At 67.6% G+C, this 14,440-nt stretch overlaps 1 protein-coding gene across 3 annotated transcripts; it reads right to left on the bottom strand.

Moving 5' to 3' along the window:
- Positions 1-873: 873 nt before the first annotated feature.
- LINGO3 (leucine rich repeat and Ig domain containing 3) lies at positions 874-13,735 on the bottom strand. Of its 3 annotated transcripts, none has more exons than XM_082750569.1 (2): positions 13,632-13,735; positions 874-2,888 (listed from the first exon to the last, which is right to left on the bottom strand). In XM_082750569.1, the coding sequence occupies exon 2, from the start codon at positions 2,840-2,842 to the stop codon at positions 1,064-1,066; it is 1,779 nt and encodes a 592-aa protein (XP_082606695.1). In that variant the 5' UTR covers positions 2,843-2,888; positions 13,632-13,735; the 3' UTR covers positions 874-1,063. The 3 variants fall into 3 exon arrangements, with proteins under 3 accessions (XP_082606695.1, XP_082606696.1, XP_082606694.1); XM_082750570.1 differs by lacking the exon at positions 13,632-13,735 and adding an exon at positions 8,472-8,524; XM_082750568.1 differs by lacking the exon at positions 13,632-13,735 and adding an exon at positions 8,170-8,433.
- Between the last annotated feature and the right edge of the window lie 705 nt (positions 13,736-14,440).

Below are 14,440 nucleotides of genomic sequence, written 5' to 3'. Positions count from 1 at the left end.
GAAGCGGGGGAGATGGCTTCTCCTAGTGGGCAGCCCACCCTGCTGGGCTGGTGGGTCCCGGACTGGGGGAGAGTCTGGGGGCAGGGGCCCAGACTAGCCTGTTTCACGCTGGGCCCCCAACGGGAGCACTGCCTGTTCTGGAAGACCTCAGTGTAGCCCTGACACTCCCCCAGAGACAGCCAGTCGAGCGGGAGCTGAGTGTGAGCTGAGTGTGTCTCAGCTATGATCTGTGCATATCCCAGGTGTGAGCGGCTTGTCCCGGCGTGAGTCGTGCTCTCGGGAGAGCCCTGGGTCCCCATGGCGAGCTCTGCAGCCTGGGGCGTGCGTTCAGCGTCAGCTGGGTCTAAGCTGGGTGTGTCTTGAGTGTGAACTGGATGTCGTGTGTGAGCCGAGCGTGGCCTGGCTGTGAGCCTTGTCCCGGGTGTGAGCCGAGTGCATTCCCAGTGTAAGCTGGGGTTGTCCCGTGCGTGAGCTGGGTGTCTCAGGTGTGGTACGCGTGTGTCCCGAGTGTGAGCTGGGTGTGTCCTGAGTGTGAACAGGGTATGTCCCGGGTGTGAGTTGTGCTCTCACAAGAGCCCTGTGTGCTCAAGGCGAGCTCGGCAGCCTGGGGCGCCTGTTGAGGGTCGGCTGGGTTCTGTTTCGGAGCTGTGTGTCCAAGAGCGTGTCCTGGGTGTGAACACCTGTGTGCTGCGTGTGCGGAGTGGAGCATCCGGGCACGCCTCCCCCGGGGGCTGGGCGGCCCCCCACGTCCCGGATGTAGGCCATCCTCCCCCGGGGTGCGAGCCGTGTCAGGGGGCCCCCAGCCAGGGGTAGGGGGTGTGAACCATCTGCAGAGAGGGCTGTAGGGGTCTCCGAGCTCCCACCCAGCTCAGGAGGGACAGGAAGACCGGGGGGAAACCTTTAGAAAATGCTCGAGAAACTATGCAAAAGATGAGTCCTGATGAGAAGACAGTCCTGTGGTCCGGTCCCTACAAAAAAGGGGGTCAGTCGCGCGGGGCGCCGGCGGCGGCGGCCTCCGGGAGATGCACAGGTGCTCGTGGGACGGGCCGGCGCGCGCGGGGCGTCAGATCATCTTCATGGTGAACTTGCGGGAGCCGCCCTGGCCCGCCGCGGCCGCCGGTCCGTCCACCTTGCGGAAGGAGTACTCCACGGAGAAGTGGTTCTTGTGCTGCCCGCGGCCGCGGCTCCACACGAAGAGCAGCAGGAAGCAGAAGAGCACGACGCCCAGGAAGGTGATGCAGCCCATGGCGGTGGACACGAGGATGGTGGTGAGGTCCAGCGGGAAGCGCGCGGCCGCCTGCGTCTCGTTGCGGCCCTCGCCCGGGGTCCGGTTGGCGGCCGGCGCGGGCTGCACGCTCAGCGTGGCGAAGTACGTGTCGTTGCCGCCCGCGTTGCTGGCCACGCACGTGTAGGTGCCGCTGTCCTGCGGGCGCGCGCCCCGGATCTCCAGCGTGCCCCCGGGCAGCAGGCGCGCGCGGCCCGCGCTGTCGGCCGTCACGGCGCGGTGGCGCGGCGTCACCCAGGCCACGGTGGGCGCCGGCTCGCCCTCGGCGCGGCACTGGAAGCGCACGTCGTCGCCCGCCGCCGCCGTGACGCGCTGCAGCCGCCGCTCGCGGATCTTGGGCTTGCGGCACACGAAGTACTCGAAGAGCGCCGAGTCGGGCAGGCTGCGCAGCGCGTCGCCGCGGACCTCGGCCGGGGTGGCGCAGGCCGGCAGCCGCCCGTCGAAGTTGAGGGTCTTCCGGCGCTGCACGATCCAGAGCAGGCGACAGTCGCAGGCCAGCGGGTTCCCGTCCACGCGCAGCGTCTCCAGCGTGTTGACCGAGTGGAAGGTGTTCTCCTCCAGCGTGGACAGCAGGTTGTTGGAGAGGTTGAGCAGGCGGATCTGCCGCAGCCCCAGGAAGGCCTGCGGCTCCACGACGGCCAGCAGGGCGCCGGCCAGGTGCAGCTCGCGCAGGCGGACCAGGTCGCGGAAGGAGCCGCGCGGCACCGTGCTGATGGGGTTGTGCGACAGGTTGAGGCAGGTGAGGTGGGCCTGGTGGCGGAGCGCGGCGGCCGGCACGGCGGTGATGTTGGTGTGCGTGACGGACAGCGAGGTCAGGTTGAGCCCCTGCAGGCTGCCGGCGCCCACCTCCTCCAGCAGCGGCCAGTTGTCGATCTCCAGGTGCAGCAGGCCCGGGAGCCTCCGGAAGTTCTGGTCCTCCAGGGCGGCGATGGCCAGGTGCCGCAGCCGCAGGGCGCCCAGCCCCCGCAGGTGGCCCAGCGACTCTCCGGACAGCGCCGTGAGGTTGCAGCGCTCCAGGGTCAGCTCCTCGAGCGCCAGCAGCCCCGCGAAGGCGCGGCGCGAGATGAACACCAGGTGGTTGTCGCCCACCTCCAGCCGGCGGAGGCTGCGCAGGTCCTGGAAGGTGTAGTCCAGGAGGATGACCAGCTTGTTCTCGCTCAGGTCCAGCAGCGTGAGGTTGTCCAGGCGCGTGAAGACCCCGGGCGGGATGAGCTTGAGCAGGTTCCCGCGCAGGCGCAGGACGCGCAGGCGCGGCAGGTTGGCGAAGGCGCCCGGCTCCACGTGCGCGATCACGTTCTCGCTCAGGTCCAGCTCCTCCAGCAGCGGCAGCGCGGCCAGGTCGCCCGGGTTCAGGCAGCGGATGCGGTTGCGGCTGAGCTCCAGCAGGCGCGTCTCGGCCGGGATGCCGTCGGGCACGGCGGTGAGCCGGCGCCGGGGACAGGCCACCGCGCGCGTCTGCGCCGAGCACTCGCAGCGGGCCGGGCAGCCGGCGGCCGGCGGGGGCGCCGCGGGCAGGAGCAGGAGCTGCAGGCCCAGGACGCACAGCCAGCAGGTCATGGTGCGGAGCGTGGGCCTAGGGCCGCGCCAGCATCCTCGTGGGCACCTGAGGGCGGGGCAGGCATCAGCACGCGGGGCCCAGCGTCCCGACCCCGCCGCGCGCAAGACGCGTCCCTCCGCGGAGGGCCCCGCACGGCGGAGAGCTGGACGCGCGGCCACGCGAAAGCCGGTCCACCCGCGACCGCGGCGGCCGCGCCCCTAATGGCCAGAAACCGGAAACTGCCCAAACGCGCCTGGCAGAGGCGCGGACACACACAGCGGGTCCCCCACGCGCGGAGCGTCCCTCGGCCACCGGCCGGAGCGAGGCCCCCACGCGCGGCCCCGGGTCGGCCCCGAGCCCACGGTGTGCAGGGAGGGAACCAGACACAGGAGGCCACACGGGGTGTGTGAGTCCACGCGTGTGACGCGGCCAGACCGGGCTCCTCCCCCGGCGGGAAGGGGGCTCCTGGGGGCCGGGGGCTGGGGGAGGGGATGGCTGATGGGGACGCGGCTGCTTGGAATGTTCTGGAACTAGCTAGTGCTGATGGTTACGCAACTTTGTGAATACACCGAAAGTCACCGAAAGGTACCCTTTAGAAGGGCAAATTTTTTGTGATGTCCATTTTATCTCAATAAAAACATTACAAGAGAAAGCACTTATTGAACTGGAGAACTTCACAACATAGTGTACACAACTTATTGAGTGCCTTCTGTATACAGGCTCGGAGTCCGCTGAAGGGCCAGGCAGCTGGCGGTCCCGCCCTCCTGGGGTTTGTGGACATCCTCCCAGCGGGGTGGCAGGTGGTCTCAGTCCTCTCCCTGGCTACCCCCAGAGGCCTTCCCGGGGCCCCGCCCATGCTGTGCTCCCTCTTCCCTGTGTTTGTGTCCACACTGGTCCAACCACCGCACGAAATTAGGACGTAGTTTAAAATCCCGGTCATGGCTGCGACCTCCCAGGGGGCTGTAACCTCTCCTTTGTCTTCATCACTTGGATTTCCCGAGAGCCCAGGAGTGTGGTGAGACCCGGCACCTGCTGGGGGAACCCCAGTGCTCGATCCACACCGACAGCAAGTCCAGGGACACACCCGGACGCTCTGGAAGGAAGGGTGGGCCGTGAGGATGAATGATGCTGCCGCCGCAGACCAGCGGAGGCGACATCTGAGCTGAGACCCGGCAGAGGGCTGGCTGGCGTCCCTCCAAGAGCCGTGTTTGAGTCTTAGCCCCTGATACCTGTGAAGGGGACCTCGTTTGGAAACAGGGTCCTGCAGATGTGATCAGTTATGATGTGGTTCTATTGGGATCGGGCAGCCCTACAGCCAGGGACAGGTGTCCTTGTAACCAGAGGGACAGGGACACTCACATCAATGCCAGAGGCCACATGAAGAAGAGGCAGGGACTGATCTGGTGTGTCTAAGCCAGGAAAGCCAAGCGTTGTGCGGAGCCACAGAAAGCTGGATGCGGAAGAGGGGGTCCTCCCCGGAGCCTTCGGAGGGGGCTGGGTCGTGTCACACCCCGATGTCAGACTTCGGCCTCCAGAACGGGGAGAGGATAGGTCTCTGTTGTTTTAAGTCCCTCCGCATGTGGCATTTTTGTCGTGATGGCCACAGGCAGCTCAGAGAGACCCAGTAAATGATCGGGAAGTGCCCTGGTGTCTGGGGAAGGGAGTGCCAGGCTGGGGGAACTGCCGTGGGGGAGGGAGCTCGCTGACATGTGGCCTGTGCTCCTCCCTCTACCCTGCTGGGCTGCAGCCAGACCCTGGGGGTCGAGGTGGGGCTTGGCGGGGAGGGTCCAGCCAGATGGCCGCTGGATGGGGACTGAGAGCAGCTGCATCTCCCCAAGCCTCCCCCATGAGGGGCTGCCTGTTTCCACACTGTTCCCACAGGACCGGCCAGGCAGGGACTCAGGCTCCAGGTCCTCCATCTGCTGGACATCTGGGAGGCCGGCTCCCGCCTGCCCAGACTCCTCGGGGAATGAACACGCCCAGAGCCCTGGTCCCTGCCGGCTTCACGCCGAGCACGAGGGGTTGGGCGGGGAGGGTCTGCACTTTGCAGGCACAATCCAGGTAAGACGAGGTCACCCTGGGCTCACCCCATGACTGGTCTTCCGGTACAAAGGGGAGTCATGGACACAGACGCACAGAGTGGGTTGGAGGGTGTGGCTTGGAGCCATGGGACACTGAGGACCACCAGGAACCCCTGAGAGCTGGAAGATGCCAGGAAGGATTCCCGCCACCCCTAGAGACTTGCGAGGGAGCCCAGCACTGCGGACAGACCCCTTGAGTTTGCTGCAGGGTCATTGGAGATAGCGAGAAAAAGAAACTGGACCTAGCGTCCGCGTCCATCCCTAGGGGATTGGTCAAATCACGGTCTGTGTCTGCTGTGGCGTCGAGGAGACTCCCGCGCACCAGCAGAGGAAGACAGCTGATCTAGTTAAACGGAGGAAACCTGGAACTGCCCCGTATTCGTCGGCAGGGGATCCAACGGGCGGCAGTCCACGGCTACCGTGGGACCGGGGAGCCGGGAACTCACCGCCGGGGAAGACAGCCGAGAGGCGCTGAGACGGGGAGTTAAAAAAATCTGGGTTGTCAGCGACAGAATGCACAAATAAAATGAAAAGAAACACCAAACTGAATTCTAGGTGCCCCCCACCCATGCCTGGGATTTCACGTACGCCGCGGAACAGCCCCGGGAGTGGTGGGGACGGAGCTGCTGACAGCACGAGGAGACCAGGGATCGGTGGCTCTCCGCTCGTGGCCTCCAGCAGGGGACCAGGAGGGAGGCCGTGGGAGGCAGCAGGAGCCGCCGGCTGTGCCCTCCCGCCGCGGCTGTCCTTAATTCTGACCTGGACGTTGCAGGGACACAGTCTCTCCCTAAGGCAAACTTCCTGCTGAGGCTGTTTTTCTAGGTCATTCTGCCCGTGTGGTTGCCCAGCACGTGGGGAGGCTGGGTCCCGGGAGAGGACAGGAGCGTCCCCCGCTCAGCTGTCCGTCTCCCATGTCTGGCAACTTCCTACCTTAAACTTGCCCCTGGCTCTGAGCTTCCTCCAGGTCCCTGCCCCAGGCTGTGCTGCTCCCTGTGGTCGAGGGGTAACTGTCCTCGCCCTGGGAGCTAGGGGCAGGGCCTCAACGGCCTGATTCAGGGGGACCTGGGGCCCCTCTGGCTTTGCCCCAAGGAGGGAATGGGTGGTATGATTCAGCGCCAAATACAGAGTCCTTGTGGGGACAGAGCTGTCTGGTCTGTTCTTTCTGCAGCAGAGACCCGCACCCCCGTCTGGCATATAACGAGGCCCCAAGGCTCCGCACGACCTGCCCCGCCCTCCCCCGCCCGCCCCTCCTCCCTCTCTCCCCCGTGCCCTCTCTGTTCCAGCCACCGGGGCCTCCTGGCCGTTCCTCCCACACACGAGGCCTGGTCCTGCCCCAGGGCCTTTGCACGTGGTGTCCCCTCTGCCTGAAACACTTTCCCTGCATGGCTCCTCCCTGACTTTATTTGGGTCTGGTCTCGTGTCACTTCCTGGTGACTTCGTACTACAGTCCTCGTCCTAGTCTCTCTCGATAAAGTAAGCTCTGCACCCTGCGTGGGCCTCGCGCCACGACCCCAAGATCAAGACTCTCGCGCCACTGAGACCCTCGCTTGTCGCTGGTCTCCCGTCCGCCGGGCCGTGAACGTCGCCGCGGCCGCCTTCAACACGGCAAACACCGAGGAGCCTCGGCTCTGGGCCGGCCCTGGCGCAGGGTCTCCGCCGGGACCCCAGCCCATGGGGGCACCTCGCTGTCACCCTCCCTTCCCAGTCGGGGACACTGAGTAGCACAGCACCTCGGGGTGGCGGGAGACCGTCTCGGGGGGCAGCGGGCAGCGCGTCCGGTCGCAGTCCGGAGCACAGCTGCTGCCGCCGGGCTTTTGAAAAAGGACGATTTGCTCGAGGGCGGCTGACAGCAGCCGTGCGTGGTTTCCGGGGAATCTTGAAACCGTTTTTATTGTGCATAACGCGGGGCCTACTTCTGTCACCTCAGAGACACGGCCATGCAGCTGCCCCGCGGTCCCCGCTTCTGTCCACTAGTCAGTCAACGAACAGCTCCCCGGGGCTGAGCCAGAGCTGGTGAGACGCGGAGCCCAGGAGACAAAGAGCCTCGCCTCGGCGCCGGGGCCGGGGGGAGCTTCACGAACACCCCTGGCTCCGGTCCGGAGAAAGACGCCAGGGGAGGGACGGTGGGGCCGCGGAGGGGTTCGCAGGCTCCGGTTTACCCAGAGCGGGAGGGGGGGGGGGGCTGCTCTGCCCGAGACCCGCGGAGGGGGCGGGGCGGAGCCCGGCGTGGCAGGAAGGGCGGGGGGTGGGGGCGCCCGCAGACACCCTGGGGTGAGGCCCTGCGGTTCGGGCAAGACGCGAACACGGACGTTGCCCGTTTCTTAAGCTGTTTCTACGTCGGAAAGAATTCTTACCCAAGAGCTGGCCCCGAACACGGAGGAGGACGAAACCGGGAAGTAAGGACTCGGCGGCCGGAGGGGGGCCCGGCGGGGGCCGGCAGGACCCTGGGGGCACCTCACCCGCGTCCCTCACCTGTTACTGGGCGGCCAAGCCACGACGACACCCCGGATGGGAGCACCGCTGGCCCTCGGCCGCGGGGCCCTCCAGCTGTGACCCAGCGTGTCCCTGACCGTCCCTCAGGCGTGGCCACCCCACGGGGCTAGGGGTGAGGCGAGCCCGGGGTGAGGCGAGCCCGGGAGGGACCCTCACGGGCCTGTGTCCTGACCCTGGGCCCCGCAGTGGGGTTCCCATCCAGCTGGAGGTCTGGGCGCCCGTCCTGCTTCTGGGGGTTCTCAGGGCCCTGCGCCCACTGCTCTGCAGGGCAGAGGCGGGCGGGAAGGGCAGGGGCACAGCGTGGACAAAGGCCCTGTGGTGGGCTGTGGCCGACAGGGAGTGGAGGGCCCTGTTCTTACCCTTTCTCTGCCCCTTGCCTTCTTCCCAGGGCTGGGGTCTTGGGGGACACGCGCTCCAGACCCTCCCTCCCTGACCTGGGGCCGGGCGCCCCCGAGGGCCTCTCCTCCTGTCCCTGTCAGCTGACGACTCTCGGTTTTCTGTCTTGGGCGGCACATCTCCCCCGAGCTCCAGTCCTGGGGACCCGGCCGCATCCCCGACCTCTCCGGTGGGGGTTGCTGCAGTGCCCCCCCCCGCCCCAGCCCCGGCAACGGGGCGCCGTCTCCACTCCACGCCCCCGTCCCGCACACGCTGGAATCATGGCAAACCCCCGGCCAGTGCACTGGCAGATGGCCTCAGCTGCACCTCCAGATCCCGGCCTCTCCCGGCACCGCCAGGCCACCGCGCAGGGCAGACCGCTCCCACGGAGCACCCACCTCCTTCCTTCTGGTGGCCTCAGTGTCCCCCCTGCAGAGCGGTCCTGGGGGCGGGCAGAGGAGACCTGCCCCACAGACGTGGGGGTGGGGTCGTTCTCCGGGGGCCGTTCCAGCCAGGGCGGGGGGCCGAGCCTCATCCCCGGCCCCCACCCACGTGAGGCCAGGAGCGCCACCCGCCACGACCACCACAGGCATCCCCGGACGGGGAAGTGGGGCACCCCAGGGTGAGAGCCCTGTCTGGAGGTCGCACGACACGTGACAGGCACACGGTGGAGGCCCCCCCCCCCCCGGAATCAGCTCACCATCGGTCTGTGGTACACACGGGGATGCAGAAGCCCAGAGAGGGAAAGGGACCTGCCCAGGGCCACACAGCGGGTGATGAGCAGATAAAGCTCAAGCCCAGGACGCCGTCTCCTCGTCTCCACGGCTCTCCCAGGGCCAGGGGACCCCATCCCCCGCGGAACCGTGACGTCGGCGTGCTCCGCAGACCCGTGTGTCAGCCGGGCAGGGCCGCGAGGCCCCCAGCACCGCCGCGCCCTCCTCCACCCCCCAGGAAGGCTCGGGGTCGGCAGCGCCGGGAGCCGGGCATGTGTGCTGCCCCCGATGAAGGTCCCCGAGGGCACTGTGCTGGGAGCCGGACGCTCAGCCTGGGGCCACCCAGACCCCCTCACAGAACCAGGCCTCCTCCCCCCGGCCCCCGCGTGCCCCGGATGGACAAGCCAGCACCGGGGACTGGGTGCACAGCCTCGTCTGCCTCCCGTGAGCCAAATCCCACGGGGGCGGCCCGGCCTCAGCGTCCAGGTGGGCGGATGACCTGTTTCCCGGACGGCGCCCCGCTGCTGTGACAGGCTGTCCGCGGTGGGCGGGGCGGCGGTGGTCACCGGGGACCCGGGCCGTGGCGTGGAGGCTCCCTGCCACCCACTCACACTCCGGGTGTCCCGTTTTCCTCCTGAGACCTACCGCGTGCCACGCCCCGACGGGTGCCCGGCCCCTACGGGCACATTTTTCCCATTTCAAGTTTTTATTTGGTGCAGTGCCTTTTAGTGCATTCCCAGGGTTGGGCAACCATCACCTCTATCTGATTCCAGAACATTCCATCAGTCCAAAGGAAACCTCGTCCCCGTCGGCCGTCACTCCCCGGCCCCCACGAGCCCTCTTCCCGGGCGTGGAGGAGTCTGGTCTAGACGTGTCACACACGTGGACTCACAGCCCGTGTGGCCTCCTGTGTCTGGTTCCCTCCCCGAGCGTCGTGTTGGGTGAGAGCGGACAAGGGTCATGAAAGTGAACACACATCGAGGGCTTGGGAAAAGTGGGGGTCTGTGGCGGTCTGACGCTTTGCCCAGCATGGCCTGGGGGGCTCTCTGAGCCCAGATCTGCACGGGAGGTGGGGGTCAGCCAGGCGACAGTCCGGGAAATGGTGTTCTGAGTGGAGGGACCGTAGGAGCCCAGTCGCTGGTGTGGTGACAAGCCTGGTGCCTGAGGCGCAGCCCCGAGGGGCTGGCGTGTGTCTGCGTCTGGGGGCTGGGAGCCGGGGTCAGCTGGGGTGGAAGCCCACGGGGCGTGGACCCCGCCGAGGGGCTGGAAGCCCAGGCTGAGCGCGGCGGCCGTCAGGAGGGGCTCGGGGCAGGACCAGGGGGCGTCTGTGTTCGTCTGAAGGTGCGTCCGCTCCGTGTGGCCTCACCCCGTTGCCCCGCAGCCCTGCAGGCCCCGAGCCCGGACCGTCCTGCCTACCCCACAAGGTTGTGACAGCGAGCTGTACCCTGTCCCGCTCTGCCCCCGCGGCGCGCTGGGTGCTGGGTTGCTCTGGGGCCCGGCCTACCCCCAGACACAGCGAAGGACCCGCCAGCCTCTGGGGCGGGACAACGCCCCGTCCCGTCCGCGCCCGCAGGCTGGCCCGCGTCCCTCCCTGCACCCACCTCCCCAGGCTGACCGCAGGGGGAGGGGCAGATGCTTTGTAGAGAAGGATCCTTCCAGAAGAGTCTGCCCTGGGTGCTGGCTGGGGTAGGAGCCTCGAGTCCTCGCTCAGCGGGGCCTGCCCGCACTCTGTCACTCACTCCAGGAGCGCTTCATGGGCACCTGCGGGCTACGAGGTGCTATTCTCGCTCTCGAGGGCCACGAGGGCCACGGCTTTGAACAAAAGGGACAAAATCCCCGCCTTTCCGCCTTTCCGACTACGGGTGATAAAGAGAAGAAAGAGGTAACAGAGCGGCCCCAGGCAGACCATGCTGTGAAGATCAACGGGGGGGGCGGGGTGTGCAGGCAGCAGGTCGGCAGACGCCCCAAAGATGCGGGGAACATGCGCCTGTCGCGCTCTGTGGCCAAGAGGAGGCAGTTTGCCAACGAAACCAAGGGTGACGGTGAGCGGACCTCCGACGGGGAGACCGTCCTGGGATCCCGGGGCGCCCGACGTCCTCTCGACAGGGCGGCAGAGGGTGGGGGTCCCTGAGACAGGCAGACCCCGGGCTGAGGGCGGGGAGGACAGAGGGGGGCTGCGGGGCAGGGCAGGAGCCGGGTCTCCCTGGACCCCGGGGGGAGCAGCCCTGCCCGCGCCGGGGTTTTAGGATGTGTGAGCCCAACGTGGCGGAGAATCGGAGTGAGTGGTTTTAAGACGACGCTGGTTTGTGACAGCGACCCCAGGAGACTCGTGCGGCCTGGAGGAGGTGGGCTGGGGCCGCTGCAGAGCTGTGAGCCTGCTTCCAGCGGCCGGGAAGAGCGGGGGGCCGGGCTCCCCACGGAGGAGGCCATCAGCACCAGCTTAAGTGTAGGGACACACCTGGGGACGGGCCCCGGAATCTGTCCATCACGGCAGCCCCTGGGGAAAGGGCCCCCCTACGCCCCTCCACCCGAAACTGTCCAGGGCTAATCTGCCATAAACTCTCCACCCAAGGAGGAGGCAGAGTGTGGCCGGGGCCCTCGGGCCCGTCCCCTCGGGCAGACGCAGCCTGGCCAGGCCCCCCTGCGTCTCCTATCCACCTGCTGTTCTGGAGAGCTTTGTCCCAGGCCAGGGGGTACTGAAGATTGCCTTGGGCAAGGCCCGGCCAGGCCCCCCTGGAGGCAGCAGCTGAACCCGTGGGGCTGGGGTGGGGGGTGAGAGATGGTGGAAGCTTGACAGCGGGACCCCATCGCCCCCCACCACAACCCGTCTCCCTGTCACAACAGGGACAGGAGGGAGCAAGGGAACTGGGGTTCGCAGGAACTAGAAATATCCCCCATTTCCCCTTCCCAGACTTGGGGGGCCCAGCTGCAGCGGCACCGGCCCTCCGAGGCCTGCGTTTGGGAACACACTGCCGACCCCCCACATTTGGTGCATCCTTTGTCCTAGATCCAGGCCCTCCTGGGGCTTTCATCCATGACAATTCATTAAGCCCTAATTAGCCTCCGTCTGCTGTTAGTCCCTTAACTCTTAGGGGGGCTGGGGGCCTCCCGACCCAGTTTCCTTGCCAGCCTACACACGGGCACTGCCAACTGCCCTCTCTGGGAGAGGTTTCTTGATCTAGAACTGCTCTTCAAATGCCCACCATACACTGAGGCTGCTCACCTGCTGGCCCAGCCCTGAGGGTGGGAATAATGAAGCCCATTTGGAGAAGAAGAGACTGAGGGTCCGAGTGGTCCAGCTCACCTAGCATCACGAAGCTTAAGGGTCAACATTTGAACGTGGGTCTGATGCCAGCTCCTTTCATTAAATTCCAGGGCACTACTGGAGGGCAGAGGGTGCCCTCCTGCGGCCCAGGATTGACACGTGGTGGTGGGCGGCTCACTGGGGCCCACCCGGCACAAGCTTTCCTTGGAGAGCCCCCGGGGAGGCTGTCTACCTGGTGACTAGGTGGTGACTCAGGGGAGCCCAGGAATGACAGCACGGGGGAGAGCAATCAAGCGGCTGCCTCACGTCGCTTTCTGGGCCCACTCAGCGAGGCACCTGCAGATCCCGGGCCTCTGCTGGGGCGGCGACGAGCAGCCGCCCCCATTCTGTAGAAGAGCACACTGAGGCCGAGCGGGCACAGGGCAGGGCTGCCGCCAGGGCAGCAGGGGCACCGAGCACCAGACCAGGGCCCGGCGTGCATCCGCACACCATCACATCGGCCTCGGCCCCGGAGGCCTGCGAGCGTCTCTCCAACACCCCCCGTCACCAGCTGGGACGCAGAATGGAAGGAAAGCCAGGGTGAGATCACCGGGTTTAGCCCTTCCGAACCCCCGTCCCAGAGCTGGGCAGCCCCTTGCTGTCACCCTGTGTCATCTGGGTGGAGTGCGGGAGCAGGGTCTGTGGGGGAAGCCTCAGGGGTCTGCCCGTGGGCTCGTCCCGTCTGGCTGCTGCCTCAGCCGGCTGCTTTGGCTGAGAGGGGCCCAGAGCCCGCCTGGGTTGAGACTCCTGACAAAGACGACCCTTCCTTGCTCACCACCTCGTCCACACCGAGACCGCGTGTCCTCCACCTTCTGTCACTCGCCTGCCCCACCCTTCCCAGCCTCCACACTTCCTCCAGGGAGCCCTCCCGGATTGCTCCAGGTCTCACTGCTCTGGGGCCCAGAGGTCCCCCATCAAGTCCCAAATGGTCCCTCGGCTTGCTGCCACATCACACAAGACACCCTCCCTCCCACCCTCTGCCGGCTGCAAGAGGTTCTCAACCACCTCAGGACACACACCGAATCACCAGGGTCTGCTTGTTAATAATGCAAGGTCTGGGGCCCAAACCTAAGAACTGGGGGGCTGGGGTACCTGTGTCTTTCGTGCCCAGAACACATGTTAAAGAAACCACTTATTAAGGCGCTCTCCAAAGTCAGGACCGGCTCTTTTCTTGGGCCCAGACCAAGGCACAAGCCGCTGTCTGCTCCCCCCACAACTTGTTGAATGGGGCCCAGTGGTCTCACTGACCTGCTCCAGAGGCCCAGGGGGCACCCAGGCCCAGCCTGAGGGGTTGGAGAGAAGCTTCCTACCACGTCTTTGGTGTCGCTTGGACACAGGCCCACAGTGCAGAGGGCTCAGCCCCATGTCCCCAAATACCTCCCCACCAGGCTGAGCAGTCCCCAGCCCCCAGGATGGAGCCTGTCCTGGTGCGGACCCCAAAGGCCCCCTTCTCCTTCCGGGCATTCCAGCACCTCCCGGCTGGATCAGACCCAGAGGCAGGAATGAAGTCTTTATCCTCATGGTCCCCCAGCCCCTCCCCCAGACCCAGTCAGGGCTCCCTTCTTCCCCCATGGAAAGGGGCGCATCCTTCCCGCGACCCCACTGCCCCACAGAGCCGCCCAACCCGCTCCCCGCTCCCCAGTGCCCCAGGGGACGGGAGGGGGACCCCAGCGTGGGGAGTGGCCCCCAAAGTTTCCAGGGGGAGCGCTGGCGGCCTGGTGGAGAGCCATGCCCCCAGGAGGGGTGCGCGGGGCGAGCGCCCCGGGGCGGGGGAGGAGAGGGGCGCGGGTGGGGGCTGCGGGGCGCGGGCGGAGCGGGGTCGCCGGCCCTCGCGGCCACTCACCTGGGCGGCTCCGCCGCGGACACGGCGCGGGCTGCGGCGCGGGGGCCGCCCGGAGCCGACACGAGCTACCGCCGCCGCCTCCTCCCGGGCCGCCGTGCGCGCCCCCGCCGCGCGCGCCCGGCCGCCCTCCCCGGCTCTCGGGGCGGGGGCGCGCGGGGCTGCGCCGGGCCGTGCGCGCCGCCCGCTCGCGGGGTGCGCGGCGCCGGGGCCGCAGGTGTGCGGGGCGCGCGGGGCCACGTGCGCGCAGGTGCGGGGCCGCGCGCCAGGGCGGCGGGCAGGGCCGGGAGCAGGCCGGGGAGCGCGAGCCGTCTGTGCGCACCCGCGCGCGTGGGCGCGGGTCTCAGGACCCGCGGGGCCGGGGCTCGGCGGGGCTGCGGACGCCGCGGTGCGGGAAAGGCCGGGGCGCCCCGGCTGCGCGCTCCGGGACCTGCTCCCTGCCCCTGCCTCGTCCTCAGGCCCGGCCTCCGCACCTGGCTCTTGGACGCCTGCCCCAGCACCTTCCGCCCCAGCCAGCTCCCCGCGGGGCTCCGAACCTCCACCGCTCCTCGTTGCCCTCAGGGTCTTGTCTGAAGTCCCTGCCGCATCCCCTTCCTCCCAGCCTCCCCCGCACTGTCCCCAGGGAGGGCCCTGCTCTTCGCCAGCCCCGCTGGCCCGCCCCGGGGCTCTGCACCTGCTGTTGCCTCTGCCTGGAGCGTCTCTCCCTTCATCCTTCCTGGGCCGTTGGTCATCACTCGTGTGTGCGAGGGTCAGGGCCCGCCGCGCCCAGTGAATGTTGGGTCTCCTTTTATCCACGGTGACTAGTTTGGGGG

Source organism: Mustela nivalis (genome assembly GCF_964662115.1).
Source record: "Mustela nivalis genome assembly, contig: HAP1_SCAFFOLD_1293, whole genome shotgun sequence".
Classification (NCBI taxonomy): Eukaryota; Metazoa; Chordata; class Mammalia; order Carnivora; family Mustelidae; genus Mustela; species Mustela nivalis.
The sequence above is the reverse complement of the archived record's forward strand: the minus strand, read 5'-3'. Positions and strand labels throughout refer to the sequence as shown.

Coding starts and splice junctions, on each gene's coding strand:
- LINGO3 (XM_082750568.1), bottom strand. CDS start 8,306: ATGAGGCTCGGCCCCCCGCCCTGGCTGGAACGGCCCCCGGAGAACGAC. Junction 2,889..8,169: donor AGGCCACCAGAAGGAAGGAG/GTGGGTGCTCCG, acceptor CCCCGCCCTCAG/GTGCCCACGAGGATGCTGGC.